The 17500-nt window shown below is 33.7% G+C and overlaps 2 protein-coding genes across 3 annotated transcripts in view; both read right to left on the bottom strand.

Annotated features, from left to right (window-relative positions):
- The window catches only part of LOC116031835 (putative disease resistance protein RGA3), a 3047-nt gene extending 363 nt beyond the window's left edge, over nt 1-2684 (bottom strand). Inside the window, exon 1 of the mRNA XM_031274147.1 lies at nt 1-2684. This exon is cut by the window's left edge and continues 363 nt beyond it. Coding sequence (XP_031130007.1) covers nt 1-2663 — 2663 coding nt within the window. The 5' untranslated portion in view covers nt 2664-2684.
- Nucleotides 2685-16378: 13694 nt separating this feature from the next.
- The window catches only part of LOC116032232 (vacuolar sorting protein 3), a 13377-nt gene continuing 12255 nt past the window's right edge, over nt 16379-17500 (bottom strand). For both annotated transcript variants that reach the window (XR_004100747.1, XM_031274721.1), the window contains exon 14: nt 16379-16867. Coding sequence is in view for 1 of the 2 variants with exons in the window: in XM_031274721.1 (XP_031130581.1) it covers nt 16775-16867 (93 nt within the window). In the remaining variant the exon portion in view is untranslated. The remainder of the gene's footprint in view (nt 16868-17500) is intronic.

The following is a 17500-nucleotide window of genomic DNA, read 5'->3' as shown; positions in this document are numbered from 1 at the left end:
GTCTTCAGTTTTCTGCAACAATCTACTTCTAACTCCCTCAAACATGGCATTATTTTTGACTCAATTGCTGCTTCTTTCTTCAACTCTTGCCACTCCTTCCACTCTGAACAATATGAGAAATGCAATTTCTTCAGCTTTGGAAAAGCAACACCACCTACTTCTGCTACTCCCAGAAACTCACTCCCAACATATTTTAGCTCGTCCATAAGGCGTACGCAAAGAGTTTCGAGACAAGGCAGTTTTCCTAGTGGAGGCAAACACGAACAATTAAAGCACTCGTTGATTTCAAGAACTCGTAGATTATCGAGGGACAGTGTGATCCAGGAGGGTAATTGGATTCCTCTGTATCCATCAATTATCAAGCTTTGCAGTTTTGGAGGTGGTTTTAGAGCTTCCATCACATCTACTCTCACCTCACTTTCCCAAAAGAAATTGAAACGCAATTCTTTGAGGTGCTTCTTGTTTTTCAAGTCTGCATTCTCGGCTTCCTCAACGTCTGCTGCATTGTTCAGATCACCAATAACATGAATTGACAGATTCCCTTGGAGTTGGTTCAACTTCTCCATGTATCCCAAATTAGTTGACTCTTTCCCCACCACAAAGTCACTCAAAGTACAAAGCTGAGTTAGCTTTGCTATACCTTGAGGCAAGATCTCCAACCTAGGGGTGTCTCTGATGTTAAGGTGTCTCAAGTTTATCAATTTGTCAATTCTTTCAGGTAGTCTAGAAAGATGCCTACACCCTTCAAGATCTAATGTTTGCAAGTTGTACAAAGAGCAAATTGCGTCAGGTAACTCTTCTACCTGGCTGTAACTTAAATCAATGTACCTTAGATGAAGCAAATTTCCTATCTCCTTTGGGAGTTCATGCAATTCACAGCCGTGCAATCCTAATACTCTCACAGACTTCAGACCATTGAACAGATTAGGAGTAAGTTCTTTTGGAGAAAGGTATTCTGCGAAAAAGCTGCGAAGCTTTCCAATGTCACAAACTGAGGCAGGATTCACAGGCCTTCCCGATTTCTGCCATGACAGATGGCGTAGATTTTCAATCTTGACCTTATCCTCGTGCTGGTCGATACTGTGGCATTCATTTCTGGTAAGGAACTCGGTAAAATCATGCACTATGTCATGCATTTTGCAAGATATGATAGTGTTGGAATCCATGTCATCTTTCTCCAAATCTTGGAAGAAAGAACGCATTGCTAAATCCCCAAATAACTCCCGGCCTTTTAGTTCCATCTGATTGTGATCACTTCCAGTTGTTGTTGTCAGATAACCTTGTGCCATCCAAATTCTGATGAGCTTATCTACTTGTATATCATAATCCTTGGGAAAGATGGAACAATATGATAAGCATCGCTTCATCTTTGGGGTTAAATCATCATAGCTAAGATACAAATGAGGAAAGAGATCTGTTGTCACTTCCTCCAACTCCCAAATTTTACTGTCAAAAACATTTTGCCATTCCTCCTCAGTGTTTTTGAAACAAAGCAGGCTCCCCATGGCCTTAACAGCAAGTGGAAGTCCTTTGCACTTTTGAGCAATTTTCTGGCCAATATCTTTCAGTTTCTCACAATCCTCTTCCCTTCTCCCAGAAAATGCAATCCTGCTAAGCAGCAACCAAGCATCCGAGTCGGATATTTGATCCAACCGATGCATATACACAGTTCCCATCACTCTTGCAACCCGCTCGCTCCTCGAGGTCAACAAGATTCTACTCCCGGGGAGTCCAACCTTGAGAGAGTTCTTAAATGGCTCCCACTTTGCAGACTGCTCTGTCCACACATCATCCAACACAATCAGGAACCTTTTGTTGGACAAACTGGTTTGGATTCTTTCCAGTAGCACTTGCAGCTGAGACAGATTTGTGGAGCTTTTAGTCATTGACTCAACAAAGGCTTTCGCAACCTTGATCTCGTCGAAAGGGTGCGAAACACAAATCCACACCCTTTCATCAAAATGAGCCTTTATCTGTTCATCCCCAAAGACCAGTTGAGCAAGTGTAGTTTTCCCTATCCCTCCAGTGCCCACTATGGAAATAACAGGGGGGCCATTTCTTATTATTGCTTCTTCTCCATCATCTTTCTTCACCAACTCTCTTATTAAATCACTGGCATCAATATCCCGACCCTGAATCTCTGATGTATCCACACCAAACGAAGTAGTGGTGACCCGTTTCGATTCCTGATCAGAAGTGTGCGTTACAGCGAGAAAATTGTACTGCTCTTTCTCTTTCACAATCTGATCAAGCCTGGAATCGAGTTCCTTTATTTTCAGCGCGATGTCTCGATGCACAACCAGCTTTTTGAAATGGAAACATGAAGGCAGGAAAGAGGAGCAACCTATTGTTTTTCTACGAATTACCGGAGCTGCAACCTCGGACCTCTCGATCTGTTGTGTGAGGATTCTGGTGCGCCACTCATCCAGAACGTTGTCCACTTCGTAGGAGAAGTCTTGGATCGTATCGACCCAGAGCTTGACGCCATTCTCCTTGAAGCTTCTCTTCTCTGCATCATCTAATACCTCCCTCATTTTCTTCAGCTTTGATGAGAGGCTTGTGATCTCCTTCTCCACACCCATCGCGGCTCTTAGCTCCTCGACTTGGTCCTTGAGGATGTTGAACAGCTGATCCACAACGATGGAGATGAGAGCGTCGGCCATGGTTAGTTGACTCTGTACCTCTCTCTCTCTCTCTCAAATAATATGATATATATATATATATATATATGCTCATTGTTGGGACTATATATATTATATATATGCCTGCCTACAACAACACCATTATGTTGCCTGCATTTATATAAAATTCAATTGCCTGCCTAGTGCCTATATCAACATCGTTATGTTTGGGATTTATACAAAACTCAAATGTCAAACATGAAAATAACCTAATACCAAACCCCATTAAAAGATATCGAGCATTAACAAACAAAAAATAAGTCTATTCAACAAAATATTATTTCATTATAAATTTATTGTGTTTCCATAAACCGAAAATAAGCATATTCACAAACTTAGTTATTTATATCATGGAATATAGTCCACCTTGTAAGGTGGACCAGTTACCTAAAGTATATTTTTAATACACTAAATGTTCATTTTTTATTGCATGTTATTTGAATACTAAATGTTCATTATTTAGTATATATAGGAATAAAGGTCAAATAAGTCACTTAATCGCACACCAAAATGCAATTAAGTCGTCGAACTCAAAAAAAATGCAATTGGTCTTTGAACAGCACAAACTCAGGCAATTCAACTCAAAATGATATGTTTGCCTGAATGTATGATGACGTGGCGGTTACTACAATTTTTTGTATTTAGATAAGATTAATAATTATTCTTTAGTTGTAATTTAATAACATAAAATAATTTTATAAAATAGTATATATATATATATATATATATATATATATATATATATATATATATATATATATATATTACTTATTACGTAAAATTTTTAAAAATGAATATGTCAATAATATGGTTGCAAATAAAAGAGAATGATAAATTGTTGTGTTTATAATTCTGATTCATTTAACAAGTTAAATTCACCATACATGATACATGTTATTATGAATGTAATATTCAACCGACCATGAATAAATATTCTCAACATTACATTTACCAATCAACATCATTAGTATGACGTTGTCCTCTATATTGAATAATACAACATCATATGTTGCATCAATTTGTAAATATGTTGCTATTTCCTCCCACAGTTGAGTGAATAATGTTGTATCAAAGTAGAACTAGTTTCGATTTCAAACAATTAGCTTTAAAGTGTCACTGAAGATGTCCGAATTGTTGAGAAATGTACACAAGAAATAAATCATGCTAGAGAAATGCAAGAAGAAATTAGTAAATAAAAATACCATTTTGATGGAAGTTGAATGTATACGCTAATGTATATTGTTTCTTACGCTGAAGGTGCAGAGAAATCAATATACCAAGAATGGTGTCGTCTTTGTAGTTTATTAAATGACAAGTTATTTGGTCTAAAATGTAACCCAAAAAAAAAAAAAAAAAAAAAAAAAAAAAAATATACGTAGTTAAGTGTATAATCTATAGTTTATGGATTATAGTGTAATGTTACTTTGTTCATAATGGCAAGATGTTATGTATTTCCCACAACGATTTCGCTCTAGTTTCATCTTGCTGTTGAAGTAGATGGTGTTATTGTAGCCATAGTAGAAAAAAGTTTCAAAAGTGAAGAAACCAATATTTCTAAAAAAGTACAATGTCTCTAGGATATAAATCTTCTCTATCATGAAATTTAAACTTCCCGTAGTGAAGTGCATGTCTTCAACGGTAACTTCAATTCTTACTGAGCGACCATGGTGCAAAATAGCGATTGTAGTCAAATGTCGCATTAGATTGCGATGCATGCAATTTGAAATTTTCTAGAAAAAAAATATACTAAATGTATCAAAGACCGTGTGGTCTAGTGGCACCCGATTGCACCCCTGCATGAGAGGGGTGGGTTCTCGCCTCAATGGAGGCGAGCCGATATTGGCCTCATTTGGTTGAGAAAGTAGTGGTGGGTGCTTTGTCTATTTCTTGCGTGTATAAGAAGCTAACCTTTATTTTCCCTTTTTACTTTTTAAAATTTGAATTGACTCATCCCTTAGCGGTAATCTTCCCTGGCTTATTTAATTTGGATTTGGATGTTCACTTATGACTTTCTCAAGTCTCCTTTAAAAAAAAATTATTGATATTACTCTTTTTTTTTTTAATTTATTTTTGGGAAAACTATGAGTTTGGTATCTAAGTTTTAACTAAGTTCCGATTCAGTTCTCAAGATAGAAAATTCACACTTTATTCTCTTTATTATATCAAAATCACTTTAACAACATCTATATTTATCTACTACCTATCTACTATATCTTTTTTTGAATACACCTATCTACTATATCTAAAAACATAATAAGTGTGAATGAAGGTTATACCCTTCATTTATGTCCGTTTTTTCCATTAAGTTTTTTTGTACATTATGCTATAAAAGTTGTACTTCACAATATATTAGACAAACATACCCCTACCGTTATTTTTTCCATTATTGTTACCATGCACATGCATCTACTATATATTTTCTTATTTTCTTCAATAATAATAAGGCTAAAGTGTCATATAGCAGCATGAACTATATTCGATTATTCATGTCGCACCATGAACTTTCATATCGTATATATCGAGTCACAAACCAATAAAAAAGTTTCGCCTAGAACTTTTAGCAGGTTTCCCTATCTTCCTGCTGACATGGCTTCTGATGTGACATTTCTCTTAACCTTATATTGTCCATGTAAGCGTTTACATATTTAAAATTAAAAAAAAATTATTATATTAAAATAAACAGAATTTTTTTCTCTTTATTTTCATAATGTATACTTTTCAATTTTGCAATTCCAATGTTTCAATTTTTTTTTCAGAATTTATATTTTTTGACTAATTTTTTGTTTAGTATTTTTTCAATTTTCCAAATTTATAGAAATGCTATTTTTTTTGTTTGGTCTTCGGTTTTTGTTTTTGTTTTTTGTTTTTTGTTTTTATTTTTAATATGTAAATGCTTACATGGAAAACATAAGGTTAAAAGAAATGTCACATCAGTTGGAAACCTGCACCATGTCAGCAGGAAGACAGGGAAACCTGCTAAAAGTTCTAAGTGATTTTTTTTTTGGTTTGTGGCTCGATATATACGATATGAAAGTTCAAGGTGCGGCATGAATAATTGGATATAGTTCATGGTACTAGATGACACTTTAGCCTAGTAATAATAATAATAATAATAATAATAATAATAATAATAATAATAATATACACATTATATATTAGAGTTATAAGTTAGTTATTTCTTAAAATATAAATATAAAATTTATAAAAATTTTAAATTATTATTATTATTTAAAATAATTTAAATATCTAAAATCTAAATAAATTTAAAATTTTAATATATATAATATTAATATTGGGCACCTATTTTTTGCGCATCGCGCATAAGAAAAACTAGTATACTAATAAGAGCCAAAGAAAGTTAGGCCTATAATAGGTAGGAAAAATGACGGTCAAATTATTAAATCAAATGGATGGTTCAGATTGTTTAGATTTATATTTTTTTCTCTGAGATTTCCTAATTTATCCTTAATTATATGATTTTTCATTAAATATTCTTTTTTCCGTTAATATTCTGTTAACTTTTAACTTACCCATTAATTTCTATAAGTAAGGTCTTAGGTTCGAACCTCATCCCAATCAAAGTTGGCATAATTGTTGAATATATACTACGAATATGTTAGAGTATATATTATTCAAAAGTAAGTAAACTAAGTACAACGCTCTATTACTCTTATTAAATTAAATAAATTAGTAGTTACAACAAAAAAAATACTACCTCCGTCCCAAAATGGTTGTCTGGTTCGTTTAACGAGGCTTGACTGAAGTAATTTTTAATCTAATTTTTTATATTATTAAGTTTAGCATTAATATATAAAATTTATATATTTAGAAACTACATTAAAAGTACTATTAAACACAAAAAAATTAAATTTAAAAATAATAAAAATATACTAAAGAAAATAAGCAAAGAAGGAAGAGTTGGTTTGACTAATGAATAGTAAATATGACAGGTAAAGTGGGACAGAGGGAGTAATACATATGCATTTCTTTAATATATAATTCGATGCCTACAATGCCATTATTAAAAAAAAAATCATTATCAAAAAATTTAAAAAGAGATATAATTTCATTAGTTATATTATCTATATTTTCTACCATGCAAAAATCTCTTACCTTCAAATTTATTAATTAATTATATTCACTACATTGTTCATTGTTTTCTTTTTACACTATCTTGTAATTAAATATCAAATTTATACAAAAAAAAATGTTATATATTTATTTACCAAGTATTATGTTAATAACATGGGAAAAAAAAACAGTTTGAAGCCAATCATATTAACTACTTAGAGAGGATTTGTTAACAAAGAAAAACATTCAAATAATCCAACAAATTGATTTAAAATCATTATTAAAAATGTCAATGTAGGGCAATATTAATATTAAATCTTCTACAAATATAATAAATATTAATATTTTGTTCAATACTTTCACATGAGAATGTACGACACATCTCATAGCATATAAAACATGTAGGGGCAAAACTACCACGGTCAAATATCAATAGGCTTTGCAAGATCAAGAATTTATAGTACAACTAAGATTCCAGTCATATATACAAGCACAACGAGACAATTCCACAACTTCCTATATCATAATCTCATTGCATGATGTTGCCCTCTATACTACTACAATAACTCAACTGCACATGACACATTACCAAATATCAATAAATAAATTTTAAAAAAAATAAATATTGAAGATAAAGACAATGACAATGCTACCCGAAAGAGAATTAAAAAGGCTTAGAGAAATTCAAACGAAAAAGTATTTATACTATCATTTTTAGACTAAGTATTTATATTAACACTTCTACAAAATTGCAAACATTTATTTTAGTGATAATTATAATCAATCTCTCATATATTATCTTGCATTCATTAACTTTGAATTATCAATTTAAATAAACAAATTCAACAATCTATTACATATGCATGAACATCTCCTATATAATTTTGCATTGGATATACTTTGAAATACTTATTTAATAATAATCATTGGATATTATCTCATTCGCGCAATGCGCATGAAAAACTAGTACTATTAATAAAAGTAAAATACTCATCTTCAACTTTCCCGCCTAAACTAATAGTACGTATTATTAATTAATTGGTAAAAAAATTAATAAAGCTTAATTGATAACAAAATTTTATTTACCAAATTATGAGAATAATTAAACCATTATAATTGTGATAATAATAGAAACAAAATCTGCGCAATAAATGAGAAAATTCCTTGAATTTTTTAAACATAGGTTGTTGAATTTCTATAATAATTACAATTAATTCATTCAAATATGAAGGACGAAGAAAAAACTAAATGCGATATGGTGAAAATGAATATACTTAAGGTATAAAAGTATAATTGCACATATATTAGTATAATTGACTAATAATAATTGCCTAATAATTATTATGGTAATTAAGCTAAACATTGGTCGTTGAATTTATTTTTATAATAATTATAATTAAATTATTTCTCATTTTTCCATATTTATTTTAGTAATAATATAATTACATAAGTCATATTACATATCGATCTTTTTAAGATAATTATAGACAAACAAGACATATATTATTCAATTAATTGAGTAATACTTTTGCACTAACTTTATAATCAAATAAATGTACACGTTCAATATTAGAATTTTTTTTTTATGATTTCATATTTATTTTCATTAACTAAATATATAATAAAAAAATTTATTCGTGCATCGCGCGAGTAATTGACTAATTGGGCAATTATTTGCTCTAATTCAAGCAAAGAAAACATCAAAAAACATAATCGATCCAACCAATTTCATCAATTGCACTATATAATATTCGATGTTATAATTTATATAATTATATTTCAATCTAAATATTCTTAAAATATTATAACAAATCCATTCCGTGCAACACATGGGCACAAATTAAATACTAGTTATTTTTAACTTCTTAACCTCTTATTTCAAGATTCTTCAATTCTAAAAGCATTTCAATAATTTTAGTATGACTTGTTAGGAACCTGAAATTTTTGAAACATCAAGAGTAATCAAACCATAACTTTTGAAATAGAAGATGTTAAATTTTTCAAGTTATATTTATGACAAATTCACCAAGGGAGTAACTTGAGATTTTTAGTACGTAAAATTCTTTCGTAAGCTCTGCATTAAGCTAGTACATGTACATTGTATTCAGAGAAAGTACATGATTTGAGTACTGGAACTATATTATTTTGTATAATGTATATTTAGTACACAAATAATGTACTTTTGATATATTCAAAATGTAATTTTCTGCTATGGTCCACACAATAATTTGCCACTCCAAGGAAATTTTAAAATGTTTTTTTTAATTAAAAAATTATATGTTTACAAAAATTGAAAACTATTATTTAATTATTTTTCAATTAATCCATACAATCTTTTAACTTCATATATTACAGGTCCTTGTTTTTATTTTGCCCTGGGCCTATAAAACGATAGGACCGGCCTTTTATATATATATATATATAAAGTTCCCAAGTTCCCGTGCGGTAGGGTGTCTCACGTGCAGTAGCTTTAGGTGCGTAATTTTCTTCTTAAGGTGCGTGATTTTCCTTCTTAAGATATATATACATATACATATATATATATATACACACACACACACATGTATATATATATATATATACATGTATATATATGCTCACTGTTGGGACGATATACTTTACACATGCCTGCCTACATCAACATCATTATGTTTGTGCATTTATATAAAATTCAATTGCCTGCCTAGTGCCTTTATCAACTGATGGTTTTGTGATCTCGGGTTGGTCACTCGGCGGGCCAACACAACCGATTGAATCAACACAACGGTTGACCGAGTGCCGACTCATTTTTCAGAACTCCGGTCAACTAAAACAACCATTGCCTTATAGCACCTTTGCCCACTCCTTTTCTCAAGGAGGCACGGTTGACCGAGTGCCGACTCCTTTTTCAGGACTCTGGCCAACCAAAACAACCACCGCCTTATAACACCTTTTCCCACTCCTTTTTTCAAGGAGGCACGGTTGATCGAGCGTCGACTCCTTTTTTCAGGACTCCGGCCAACTAAAACAACAGCCTTATTACGCCTTTTCCCACTCCTTTTCTCAAGGAGGCACGGGTGACCGAGTGCCGACTCCTTTTCCAAAACTCCGGGCAACCAAAACAACCATTGCCTTATAGCACTTTTTCCCACTCCATTTTTCAAGGAGGCACGGTTGAGTGGTTAACCGAGTGTCGACTCCTTTTTCAGGACTCCGGCCAACCAAAACAACCACCGCCTTATAGCACCTTTTCCCACTCCATTTTTTCAAAGAAGCACGATTGACCGAGTGCCGACTCCTTTTTCAAGACTCCGGCCAACCAAAACAACAGCCTTATTACGCCTTTTCCCACTCCTTTTCTCAAGGAGGCATGGTTGACCGAGTGCCAACTCCTTTTTCAAGACTCCAGACAACCAAAACAACCATTGCCTTATAGCCCCTTTGCCCACTCCTTTACTCAAAGAGGCATGGTTGACCGAGTGCTGACTCCATTTTCAGGACTCCGGACAACCAAAACAACCACCGCCTTATAGCACATTTTCCCACTCCTTTTCTCAAGGAGACGCGGTTGACCGAGTGCCGACTCCGGGCAACCGTTCGAGTCCTTTAGTGTCTAGAGCAATCAATCACACGTTCATGCAGTTAGACTGCCTTAGTTACTCATTCATAAGCGATCAATCTCCTGCTCATGCAGTTAGACTGCCTCAGTTATGTATTCATAAGCAATCAATCTCATGCTCATGCAGGTAGACTGCCTCAGTTACTCATTCATAAGCAATCAATCTCATGTGCATGCAGGTAGACTGCCTCAGTTACTCATTCATAAGCAATCAATCTCATGCTCATGAAGGTAGACTGCCTCAATTACTCATTCATAAGCAATCAATCTCATGCTCATGAAGGTAGACTGCCTCAGTTACTCATTCATAAGCAATCAATCTCATGCTCATGCAGTTAGACTGCCTCAATCACTCATCCTAAAAGCAATCACAAATCACTTAGGACTCAACTAAGTTATCGCAACTTAGCATCTCAATAGGGCAGATTGATTGCCTCACTCACTCATCCGTAAGCAATCGTAGATTACTTAGGACTCAACTAAGTTATCTCAACTTAGCATCTCAATAGGGCAGATTGACTGCCTCACTCACTAATCCGTAAGCAATCACAGATCACTTAAGACTCAACTAAGTTATCTCAACTTAGTATCTCAATAAAGTAGATTGTCTGCCTCACTCACTCATCCGTAAGCAATCACATATCACTTAGGACTCAACTAAGTTATCTCAACTTAGCATCTCAATAAAGCAGGTTGACTACCTCACTCACTCATCCATAAGTAATTCACTTAGGACTCAACTAAGTTATCTTAACTTAGCATCTCAATAGGGCAGTTTGACCGCCTCACTCACTCATCCGTAAGCAATCACAAATTGCTTTTAAGATCCGACTAAGTATCACAAATCCTTAACCAGTCCCCGGATATTTGCAGTTTGACTGCCTCATTTACTCATCCGTAAGCAATCACAGATCGCTTTTAGGATCTGACTAAGTATCACAGATTCTTAGCCGGTCCCCGGATTTACTCAAACCATTTAAAGGGCTGGCTAAACCAAAACTCAATCATACCAATTAGAGGGCTGGTAGACCACCCGAGTCAATCTTGGCTCGACCGGCTACTTGATTAACCGGGAAGGTTTTTTCTTGTTTTTTTTACAATATATTACAATAATTGCACACTTGCAAAATAATAGACAATAAAATTAAATTCCTCCTGCTATCACACTCCGGTATGCCAAACTTAATTTGCTTTACCAAAATTTGTAATTTGCCACGTACTAACGATGCACCTTGTTAATATGCTTATCACCTTGAGCAAATTTTCGTAATTGTTCCCAGTAAAGCAGTTTGCCAGCTTGCTTCTCAATACAAAGAAATATGCGATGTCACAGGCTGTCTTCATGCGTAACGGCTGCGAGTGCTCAAAGGACCAATAATTTCTAGTTTTTGTGATGACCGAGCTCGCAATTTGAGAGACATTTACAGGCTACCTAATCCGTTTCACCGCTTAATCAACAGCGGGCTGCCTTCTCATCTCCAGTCGACCGTTTTTTTTATGATCGACTGGACCTTGCTTAACCGAGACCCTCAGTCTGATTGCACGCCGTCGATGCAATCATAATTGCAGTTTGCCTTCCTTTGAACATCAAAAGTTTTATGGATGTCTCCGTTATTCTCGTTGGACAAAACAACTCAAAAATTTTCCCCGTCCATAATCGCAGGTCAGAAGTCTGTTTGCTCCGCTCTTGGATGAACAATTTCACGACTGCTGACTGCTTTCCGAAGTCTATCTGCCAGGAATATGGCCAACTGGGCATTGTTCGGTCAAGTATCTCAGTTGTTGGAGTGGCATGACGTCTCCATTTCGCTTGGCGATTCCACAGGTTTGATAGCCTATCTTTATTTTTACAAACATCAGGGGTCTGATCGTGACTATAGCTCGCAATCTTGGTTGGAATGGGAACCGTGTACACCCAACAGTAGGTGAGAGCATCTCCAAATTCACTCGGCAAATATCTTTCAATCCCTACATATATTTTCTTTAAACCTTTCGCGTGAAAGGTTACCACCTCTCAGGAGTTTTCAATTTTATTTTCCCCAATCAGCGCTATGTAGAAAATGCATGCATATTCTAAAACAATGCTTTGAAATGGTAATTGCCATATTTGAATATCTAAATTTCCATATAAGGTGATCTCAAATAGGGATTCCTAGAACTTCACACACCAGAAATTATATTTGTATTAAATGGAGTTGGCATGTTTGATTTTGCTATCTCATAATTTTCGTACCTTCACCGAATGTGCCTTCCTTCGTTACTTTTTTCCACAGCATAGCGGATGGTCATTGAAGAGGAAATTAAAACACCAGCAATGGTTGCTCTAAGACTCAATCGGAGCAAACAAAGGTCGTCCTGAGACTCGGCTGACAGCTGTGATGCAATGCAGTCACTTGTTGATGAGGACGGCTCCATCAGATCCTCTTAGGCTAACCTTAACCCAGCAAGTTTCTCTCACTTTCTAAAATGGGTCTCACTTCCACATCATCAAATTTACAAATTCTCTAGTATTTATTCTACATCTCTACAAATTTATCTCACTTTCTAAAATGGGACTCACTTTCATTTTATATTATATATATAACAATAAAATAATAAAAAAGAAATCAAAAAGTAAAAAATAAATAATTTATGGCAGCTTTTGCTGCCATACAAAGGCTGCCATGCCTTTAAGTGTTTGGCAAACTTGCTAAAATAGCAAGTTTGCCAAACACGTAGGCAAAAAAAAAGTTTAAAAATGAAGAAGAAAGCCATGTAATGTGCCATGTCAATTAGAAAGTGGTAGAATTTTAAGAATAAGGTCAGCCTTAGAAGTGCGACTGTCAATGCTTCCATGCAGGGATATACATTCTTCCTTGAAATGGTAAATTTCTATATACGCTTGTCTCCTTTTATTTTACCATACTAAGCATTTTGAGATACTGACAAAGATTCCTCTATACTTATGCGTGCAAAAGTCTCCAAATTCCCATGAATTTCATTTAAAAATGTGTCTTGAAATGGAGAAATTGTATTGCCCAATCTGTATTCAAATTTCTATGCTCTCATACCCATATCATGTTTTGTTCTCCTTCTTCCCCACATAGTACAGAATGCTTTAGACGGAAATACCTCTTTTGAATATGAATTTCGTAGAAGTGAGACGGGTAGCAGTCTTCATTGCTCGATTCTCTCGCAGCAGTGGTAGGAGTACATGGACCTTTTGTATCCGTCCCCACCCCCAGTGATGGTTTTGTGATCCTAGGATGGTCACTCGGCGGACGTAAAAAATAAATAAATAAATAAAGACGAGTAGACACGCTAATTTTGACGTGGAAACCAAAAGGGTAAAAACCACGGGCCTTTTTGGGCGGTGCCAAGCCGAAATTCACTATTTTATTGATAGAATCTTTGTACATGTCTGTTTTGTTGTCTCTCTTTTCTCACATTGGAACTCTCCCCCTCTCTTTGCTTTTCACCTCCGTTTTATAATCACAGGATGAGTAGTGTAGGCTCCCCACAATTAATGGATATTCAATGGATTTTATGGGTAGTAATGTGTAGGTTAAAATAATAGGATTAATGGGTGATAAATGGGTATTTTAAGTGAGTAATTAGTGGGTAAATAAAGGGGTAATTATTTGGGGGTTATGTTATAAAAGGGTGTTAGGGAACCGAAAAGTCACATCCTGAGCGCTGACTGCCAAGTTTCTGCCTAGTGCCTATATCAACATCTTTATGTTTGGGATTTATATAAAACTCAAATGTCAAAACATTATTGAAAATAACCTAATACTAACCCCGTTAAAAGATATCAGGCATTAACAAACAAAACATAAGTCTATTCAAGAAAATATTTTTTAATTATAAATTTATTGTGTTTTAATAAATGGAAAATAAACATTTTCACAAAATAATTATTATTATACAATGGACCATAATGCACTTTGTAAGGTGGACCAGTGACATAGAGTATGTTTTTAATACATTAAATATTCATTTTTTAAGGTACATTATTTGAATACTGAATATTCATTATTTAGTGTAGCAATAAGGTCAAATAGGCTACAAAATTGCAACTCAAAATGTAATTAGACCATTGAACTTAAAAAGAAAATACAATTGAATCCTTGAATAATACAAACTCATGCAATCCAACCCAAAATGATCTGTTTACCTTAAAATATGCTAACGTGGCGTTTACCGAATTTAAAAATAATTTTTTTAAATAATTTTAAATAAAAATAAATATTTAAAATTTAAATTAAAAAATACATAGAGACGAAGAGACCTTTGTCTCCATGCTAGCGACGGGTTTCTTCGTCTCCGCCCATGGAGACGAAGAAGGTATCTTCATCTCTAGCTTCGTCTCCTTGGATATGGAGACGAAGAACCTTCGTCTCCTTAGCCATGGAGATGAAGAACCTTTGTCTTCAAGCTTTTTGAATTCGGTTGTCTAATTACATTTGGTGTACAGTTTAGTAGCCTACAGTTTAGTAGCCTATTTGACCTTTTATTCTTTTAATATATTACCAATAATGAACTTTCAGTAAACAAATAATGTACATCTAGTCTATTAAAATTAAACATTTATTCATGGTGACAGTATAATTTGCCCAATGCACGTATAAACAGCTCAACTGGTCACAAGGGTGAAGTTTGAGAGCAAAGACCTTGTGCGTAGTGAGCAAAGGTCTAGCCTTTGTTCAGTTTAGTTATCATGATTTATATCTTCTCAGATACTTTGTTGGGTCATTGGGGTTGGAAATTCGACCTTTTGAGAGCAAAGTATACTTTGCCCAAAAATATTATAGTATTTCATTCTAAATTTATTATGCATTAACACCACGAAATAATGTTTACGAAAATACTATTTTATTCCAAATCTATTTTGCTAAACAACCAATCAAGCATGCTGTTAGACAAGGATTTTTTTTTTAATAAAATAAAGAAGTTAATTCATTGATCATAGACTGAAACGATTACAATAAAGATCGATGAAATGGTTATACATTCCTTACAGTCAGAAACAACTTCCCTAACATAGAAAACTTGATTCGCAGGCTGTTTCACAAATTTGAATCTAAATTCTTTGAAGAAACTTAAAACTTCTTTAATAATTTGGTCAAACATACCCAAGAGAGGCTGGTTGAATAATCTTGCACATCACCTGAGTATTTATTTCAATTCTTCTATCCATTGACAATATTGTTTCACGCATTATGAAAAAAGAACTCGTCAAGTAAACGAGAGAAAGAAACTCGTCAAAACAACGAGAGAAAAAGCACAAAAACTGCAAATAAAATTAAACCAATAAAACAAAGCAAATGGAAATAATAGTGCGAAAATAAGAGAGTAACGACCGCTAGCGGTGAAGATGGAGTAGAAAACAGTGAATGCAGAAAAGACAATGAAGGTTAACACCATCAGAGGTGGAGATGGCAGCAGGGAAGAGGATCGGACGCCTCCTCCGATCCGCTTGCTTCACGGAGGCGGCGGCCGTGAAGAATTGAAAACCAAAGAGGAGAGCACTTCAATCAAGCATGCTGTTAGACAAGGACTTTAATTACATACCACTCACTTTAAAGAGATCACCATCATCCTTAAGACAATGTCCTTGATTAACGAAATTGTTGTACAAATTTAGTTTTTGACTATGGTGGTTTTTTTTTATTTAGTCCTAATTAATTTTTTGTTCTTAATTAGCTCACTAACTTTGATGATTTTATCCAATTGAGTTTGATAATTTCACATTCATTAATACTCAATTAAGTCTTCAATTATAGTAATTTTATCCAAATTAGTCTTTGACTATAGTAATTTAGTTTTCAATTATAGTGTTTTTTTTTCCTATTTAGTCTTTAATTCTAACCGAAGACTTAATTGGGTAAAACTATCAAAGTCAAGGACTTAATTAAGCACCAAAAGTTGTTTAGGACAATCGAAAAAAACCGCGAGGACTAAATTAGGTATTACCTCTTATTTTGCTAGTTCCGCAAACAACATTTAATTTCCCACTTCTAGTGAAAATTTACTAGGGGCAACAAAATTTCAGTCAGAAAAACGCATTCTAACAATGCATATAATTTCCATTTCCAGTTACATTGTAACACAATCTGACATCGCTATCTAATTTCATACATCATCAATCAACCACTATAAGATTATTAAAACAAACATCTTTACCAAAAACACTACTCAATGTACAACAATCTCTCCTCTCAAGTTTTGCACAAAAGAACCCCAAGTGCTCTACCATCCGGCAACCATAGACTCGTTTTTAAATACAGTACATTCCACATAATTGTGTGACCCGGGTTCATGGGCAATGAATTTGTTCTGAGTTCTCGCAAGAAACACTGTTTACCATCTGATTCTCTGACCATCTGGTTGGAAAAACAGCCAAAGAGGGTAATAGGGAGATCCCAATGGTGGAATAGTGCTGTTACCGCGTCACCAACCAACCAGGTTTGTATAAACTATCTTTCTTAAAATTGCGACCTGTAACTGAAGTGGACTCACCTTGGCGACGAAAGCACTGCACGATTTAGAGACATCACCAACATCAGCTTACTAAAATATTTGCTGGAAATACTAGAAAATCAATTGTATTGTTTAAGAGAGAACAGTTCCTCTTTGGTCCTAAGACTATAATGCCACTTTAGTTTTTACACTAAACATTGAAATTTGAAAACCCCCACTTGTACTCTACTCCCAAGACTACCAAAAAATGGGACACTTTTGGTCCTCACCTAATAGAATCCATTATCTTTTATGAAAATCATGCATATGAACAAGGTTGCAAAAATCGCTGGGGGTGCCCATGTTTTTTTAAATTTAATTTTTTATTTAAAAGATTTAAAAAAATTATGACTTAGTAATTATAAACTATTTAATAGTTTGTACTAAAATATTAAATAATAACCTAAAAAAATATGGAATTGTAAATTGTATAAAGATTTAAAGAATCAAAACACAACACAAAGTCACAACCCACAAAGTATTAATATTAGAGTACCTGATTTCGAATTTTTTATTACATTTTTTTGGGTTTGCTACCGATTAGAACAACTTAGGGTTATTTCACTAAAAATGGCATCACTTTGAGCAAAATAACCAATTTAAAAAAAAAAAAAAAAAAAAAAAAAAAAAAAAAAAAAAAAAAAAAAAA

The sequence above is a fragment of the Ipomoea triloba genome, chromosome 10, assembly GCF_003576645.1.
Source record: "Ipomoea triloba cultivar NCNSP0323 chromosome 10, ASM357664v1".
Lineage (NCBI taxonomy): Eukaryota > Viridiplantae > Streptophyta > Magnoliopsida > Solanales > Convolvulaceae > Ipomoea > Ipomoea triloba.
This window is presented reverse-complemented; position numbering and strand designations above follow the sequence as displayed.